Genomic DNA, 6,873 nt, shown 5'->3' with positions numbered 1-6,873 from the left:
TAGGGGGTGGATCTGGGGTACAGAGGGGAGCCAGAAAATACTGCACCAGATCCCCTCTTTCCAACCAGTCCTCCTCTGAATTGAGGAGGAAAGGCAAAAAGGAAGGAAATGAAAAGGGACAGAAAGAAGAGCCCTTCCAATTGACACAGATGCCTTGGACTTTTGCTGGGAAGTTCTCTTTCCCGCCCTTTAGTGGCTGAACAAAACTCAGTTGGGGTCCGCATCAGAGGAGTCACCTAAGGAAGATGTGCTGGAGCCACTGTCCCCAAACTCACAATCTTCGCATCCACTCCCGCTGCTGGAGTCTGAGGAGCTGCTGCCTTCCTCCCCTTCCTCCCCTTCCTCATCTTCTCCTGATCCCCAAGAGGCATGAGCATTGCCCCCAGTGGTCTCTGGTGATTCTGTCTCCGGAGGCTGCAGCCCTGACTCCTGTCCAAGCCCTTCTTGCAGACTCCTTGCTGATGGCGACTGCAGATCTGTCCGTCTGACCTTGGGATCTGGGCCTCCCCTCATGCTCATGTTTTTACACTTACTATAGGTCGCCTCTCTGTAGGCAGCATACTGTTCAGGAGACAGGGTCTTGAGCCAGTCATCCAGATCCACCTTGTACTGTTTCTGCAGCTCCTCAGCCTGCTGCTTATAATGGTCCTTCTGGCTCTGCGGGACTCGCTGCCAGCGCCTGCCAATCTCCACCCTGCGCTCCCTTGGGGGCACATCTCGCAGCTCCCTACTTGACCACAAATCCCGGTGGAACTTCTCATATCCGTTCATGGGGGGGCTTTCGGGGCTCTCCACGGAATATCATCCTCTTGGAAAAACAGCTTCCTAGGGGAGACTTCACTTCTGGCACGTGACTCGGAAACTTCTTTTGGGCCCCGTTTGGGCTCCTCTTGGTTACATCCGATTTGTTGGGGTTCTGGAATAGATCAGGGTGGTCATCCTTGAATTGAGCCAGTTTCTCCTCAAACTCCTGTTTCTCCTTCTGAAAATCTTGAATATATTTGAGCTTTATCTTCTCTGGGAGCTCCTTGTATTTCTTAGACAGGACCTTGGTCAGCTCCTGGTTGCTCAGGTTGGGATATTTTTGGGAGCACTGAGGCCGCTTCTCCATGAAGAAGCGAAGGTAAGCAGTCAGGGGCTTCTTGGGCAAGTCCGGATGTTTCTTACATTTTTTGCTTCTGTCAGGCTTTTCAACATGTTCCTTGGCTTCCAGGACTAATTCTGTCAAAGTGCGAAATTTTCTCAGGTGATAAGAAACCTCCAACCATTTGAGTTTGCACATTTCTCCAGAATAATCCTTAAAAGCTACTTTTTCCCAGTCCATCTGTGACTGGGTTGTTTTGAATGTGTGGCTGTCATTGGAGGGAAGGTTAGTCTCCATGCGGTCCAGTAACTTCACAATGTCTTCTTTGGACCAGTGACCTCGGCCTCTAGACAACGCCATTTCTAGTTCTTGGGGCACTTATCTGGTCCTAGCAGTTCAGAAACTTCAGCAGGAGCTCAAACTTTCTCACTTTCAAGGCTTAGCACGTGAGTTATTTCTGGAAGTCCTAAAGTGTGGGGAGGTCCATGTTTCTGAGGAGAGAGAGAAGCAATGAATGAGAAAATTACAACCCACTTGGGATATGCGCCCCCCATAATTTAATCACCCTTAACGATGTAAACAATGTAACAATGTAAATGGAAACAGAAATGGAAAATTGCCCACTTCTGAGTTGAAATTTATGTTCACATTTTTTCTTTTGTTTTGCTTTGTTTTTGAGAGAGAGAGAGAGAGAGAGAGAGCTCAGAAACTTGAAAGAGGGGCAGAGAGAGAGAGAGAGAGAGAGAGAGAGACCTAAGTAGGCTCTATGCTAATCGAGGAACCCTACTTTGGGCACGATACCATAAACCTGGGATTGTGACCTGAGCAAAAATCAGGAGTTGGACACTTGACCTACTGAGCCACCCAGGCACCCCCGTGTTTCTCATCTTTAAGCCTCAGTCCCTTTTACCATACTGCAACAAGATTTTCCAATTAAGTTTTAGGGCCAAACCAAATATAAAACTACATGAAATCTAGAACATTCCCTCTAGATATCCCCATTTATATATACAATAAACATAAAATAAATAAAATAAGTTTATAAATTTGTAAATGTCAAAACAATAACATTAATTGAAAGCTCAGGAGTAAACTGGAAAGACTTACATACATAATTTTTGTTAACTAGGCATATTACACCCGCTTAGAAAAGTCTTAAGCCTGCTGATAGTTAAATTACTTATTTTTAAAGAAAAAAGTACCGATTCTTCTACTAACAAGGGTGTGCTCATCTAATGATTGTGTAAATGGTCTCATCAATGCTTATAGGAAGATCCACCCAATTGGGTTAGGAGTTCTGTGTTCTCTGGGTTCTCTACTAGAAAATGGGTAACTTTCTGAGTTCCCACAGTCCAGCCAACTTCACACACTTACAAACAAAACAAACTTACTTTGCCCTTGCAAAGCCTTTAGTTTGGGATCCCTGAAGCTCTTCCCTGATTAGGTTTCTGCAGTAGGCAGGACCAATGGAAGATGTACCTTTCTGTCCTTGATTAGAATAATTCCATTCTCAGTCTCCAGAAACCATATACTGAAATTACCCTCCTGTTGTTGGTTTATCCTTGCCATTAATTTTAAACAATGTGCACATGGCAAATTTTTGTCTGGGTTTCTGGGTCCCCACATTCTTCTCCCATTCCTGCTTACACATCTGACTATCTTTCAGTATAGTATTTGAATGTAGGTCCTTCTCTTCAGTGTTAATTTCAGTGTTTTCTTGTGGTCTAGGATCTGATAGTTTCTCATCATCAGGAGGCTATCTAAATCCTTTCAGTGCTGCTCAAGTTCTTCTTAGTCTACTGAGGCCAAGGTGACCTTTGATACCAAAATGTGAATCATTATACTGAATTCTGGGTTTAGGGAGATGTAATCTCTAAACAAAAACTACAGAGGATTTGTGAAAGCAATATGATCAAAGTTAAATTGGCTATCAGGAGATCATGATTGCAAGAATGACTTAGTTTTACTTCTACAGCAAACATTGGTGAGACGATAGCTCTATTCCCTTGGTGAACACAGTTTACATGAGAGGAGTTCCTGCCTCTTCTCAAAATAAAGCAAATACAGTATCATAAGTTTAATGTACCAGCAAACTGCATTTGTTTCTATGAAATCATTTCATTTTCAAATTTAAAAAATGACTTCATTCCTTCATCTTTTTCATAACTTAAGCTACTTTGTCATCTGATTTTGCTATATATTTCTGGAATAATTTGGTGCTTAAGTTTTGGTCTGTTGTTTTACTCATTCCTTGGCTGTTTATATAGATTATAAAGACTCACAAATTAGTTTCCAGTCTTGTAATTTTTTATTCTGTGTAGATCGTAAAAATGAGTTAGGACAATCTTATTTTCTTTGTATAAATATATTACGTTCTGTTCTACAAATGGCAATATGCAAGTATGCTAGAGGAAATACTTGGTAATTTACAAGTAGATAACACATTGGATAATTTGGAAAATAACTTGTATTTGACTGTTGGCAAATGATTTCAGAAACGTCAGTTTTCTGACATAAAGTTAGAGATGGCAAGAACGAATGGGCTTGCCTTAAAGTGACACTGGTAACTGTGCAGAAACGTCAGAAATTAGAGGGACAATGTGTTCACTTGGAACAGAAATGAATGAATGTTTTTGCAAAACAAAAATTTTAAATTATGATATGTTTTCTGGTGCTGATTATAATTACATGATTGTTAAATCTTTTCACCATGACAAGGAATGCTTGGTAATAATTCCTAAGGACTTAGAATATGCTGCCATTCTCTCCTCCTTCACAATTGGTTTTCAATGCAAGTGTGTTTGTAATAAAGATAGGAAGGCAAACTAAAAAACTTAGTATATTCATGTAAGAAGATTCAAGTTGAAATCTGGTCCAATTTTACAAAGATTAATCCTGTTAACACTCATATTCAGAAATTGGTTTCGGTGACAGATTCTGTTTGAAATAAAAAACATCAAGGAGAAAATTTAGTTTTATGACTGTCTTATGTATGCACATTTTTGTGCATTTTAATCAATGGGTTGCAATAAAGGCATTTTTCTGGATCATGGATGAGGGACAGAAGACATACAGATGAGTGGCGTTGTATAGATTTCTTCATCAATTTAAAAAAAATTATTATCTCTTATAATGATGTTATTTTACTAACCATTATATCCCCAACCTGACAGACTGTTCTTGGAACTGTAAACTTATCAGAAAATTCTTGTTGATTTAATTAATTCAGTTGCTTAGAAAGCCCAGATTGCTTGCTTTTGCCTATTGTAGTGTCTTGGAGAGTAATGGCTTACTGATTTTATTGGGTCAAAGGTGGGATTTCTGGCTCCAACATTTAGTAGCAGTGTAATTTTAGACGAGAAATCATGACTGGATGGTTTTGACACTTAAATGAAAGTAGATGAGCTTAGTGAACTGCCCTTGTTAAACCAATCACTGGCTAGTCACATTATTGATTGATATTTCAGACCAATCAGGACTCACCCCTGCAGCTATAGATTGGATCAAAGTCCTGAAGTGCATGCTTTTTGGAGGAAATTAACAAAACAATACTCACCAAAACTCTTTCATACAGGAGGAAGAGGGTTGGAAAGGCCTATGCCTGCTGGTTACGCAACAAAGCTTTCTTACAGGAATTTTATTCATTTATTGCAAGTATACAAATATATTTGGCAACTGGAACCCATATCACTAGCAAGCATGGATTTAACTAGTAAGGTAATTAATGTGATAATTAGGTCACCATTGGGTCAATGTATAAGCAGCTGCAATAGAAGTTAGGTTTTAGTTGCCTAGAATATATTTAGTTACGGTAATTGCTTTCAATTGTTTATCTACAAAAACTTTAATAATATTAAAACAAATAATTTTATCAACATGCTTAAAACCATGGAATTCTTGTAATCTGTGCCTTTCTGACTAAAGTATCTTGTTACTAAAACAACTTTCTTTTCCTTTTCTTTTTTAATGTTTATTTTTGAGACAGAGAGCGGGGGAGGGGCAGAGAGGAGAGAGTATAGAGGATCTGAAGTGGGCTCTGTGCTGACAGCTGAGAGCCCCACTCGGGCTCAAACTCATTAACTATGAGATCATGACCTAAGTTGAAGTCAGATGCTTAACCAACTGAGCCACCCAGGTGCCCCGAGAGTATCAAAGTAGAGGAGATATTCTCTTTTTATCAATATAAGGCTAGTTTGCACATAGCAGGAGTGCTTTCTTGAACAGGATTTTGGAACAAATTACTGAACTGAATGGCAAACCCTCACTCCCCTTTTTTGGGAAATGAATATGTTCCTCTTGCCTTATTGCAAAGAGCCCCTCTTTATGAAGTGACATAAATAGTCCACAAATATTAAGACCAAAACATGCACAGAAATCTTATATGTGTATACAAATATACGTTCATGCCTGTCATCTACTATAGCTTATTTTTTTGTCCTATATCTTAGTCTTCTTTATCCATTTTATTGTTTTTACTATCAACTGATTTTATTTTTTATTTTAAAAAATATTTATTTATTTATTTGTTTTGAGAGACAGGGAGAGAGAATGTGTGCACGCACGTGCAAGTGGGGAAGGGGCAGAGAGAGAGAGAGAGACAGAGCGGGAATCCTAAGCATGCTCTGCACTGTCAGCGCACAGGGCTTGATCCCAGAAAATGAACCATGAGACCATGACCTGAGCAGAAATCAAGAGTCGGAAGCTGAGCCGACTGAGCCACCCAGTTGCCCCTACTATCAACTGATTTTAAACAAAACTGATACTGACTTCATTAGAGCGGATGCACTTATTAGCACCTTCACAATATAAAAATTAAAATAGTAAGTAAAATTTGGGAGTGTTAAAGTTAGGGTTACAGGTGACCAAAAATTGACACTTATCTCAACAGTAACAAACACAGTTTACTAAAACATGATGTACATTTTTCTATCAGAATAACCTATGACTTCACCATCAAGTAAGACTAACAACTTTCTGTTCTCAATCATTTAGATTTATTTGCAAGAGAAATTGCAAGGGGAAAAATATCTTTGTTTAAATTTGAGGGGGGCATTTTAGTAATAGACTCATATTAATACTGTTGATATGTAGAAGAATTGCTTAGTATTTTTCCTGATTCCTTTAAGAACTGTTCTTTGGTTTTTTTCTTTTGGTTTTATTATTTTTTTTAATTTTTAAAAATCTATTGGGTTTTTTTTTTTTGGTGGTTTTTAAAAATGTTTATTTATTTTCAGAAAGAGAGAACAGGGAAGGGGCAGAGAGAGAGAGAGGGAGAAAGAAATCCCAGGTAGGCTCCACACTGTGAGCACAAAAGAGACTAATGTAGGTCTTGATTTCATGAACCATGAGATCATGACCTGAGCCAAAACCAAGGGTCAGATGTGTAGCTGACTGAGCTACCCAGGTGCCCCTTTTTAGGTTTTAAAGTGGAGTCACTTGGATCTGGGCATTCTTGGAAGCAAAATGACTTAGAAATTAATATTTTGTGCTAAGAGAAGAAATATTTCACAAGAACAAAAAGCTTGAATGTTTTTCTTTTAAATTTTGAAATCACAGATAGTTTATATGAATTCAGATATTAAGTCAACTCAGAAATGGGCTAGGAATTTTTAAACTGGTTTTGACTAGAATATTCTTTTCTTTACATAGTGGAGATTTCCTTCAATAAATAACTGATCATGATATCAAACTGGTTGTGTGAGAAGTTTGAGGTGTAGGCATGACTGTCAAGATGTATCTTTAGGGGCGCCTGGGTGGCGCAGTCGGTTAAGCGTCCGACTTCAGCCAGG

The 6,873-nt window shown here is 39.1% G+C and overlaps 1 protein-coding gene across 1 annotated transcript; it reads right to left on the bottom strand.

Moving 5' to 3' along the window:
- Positions 1-207: 207 nt before the first annotated feature.
- LOC125917684 (upstream-binding factor 1-like protein 1) lies at positions 208-1,456 on the bottom strand. The gene is given in 2 exon segments (XM_049623814.1): positions 208-777; positions 779-1,456. Coding segments are annotated over 2 exon segments (1,236 nt in total). The 5' UTR covers positions 1,445-1,456.
- Between the last annotated feature and the right edge of the window lie 5,417 nt (positions 1,457-6,873).

The sequence above is a fragment of the Panthera uncia genome, unplaced genomic scaffold (assembly GCF_023721935.1).
Source record: "Panthera uncia isolate 11264 unplaced genomic scaffold, Puncia_PCG_1.0 HiC_scaffold_2223, whole genome shotgun sequence".
In the NCBI taxonomy this organism is placed as follows: domain Eukaryota; kingdom Metazoa; phylum Chordata; class Mammalia; order Carnivora; family Felidae; genus Panthera; species Panthera uncia.
Note: the sequence above shows the minus strand (reverse complement) of the source record. Positions and strands in the feature narration are given on the sequence as shown.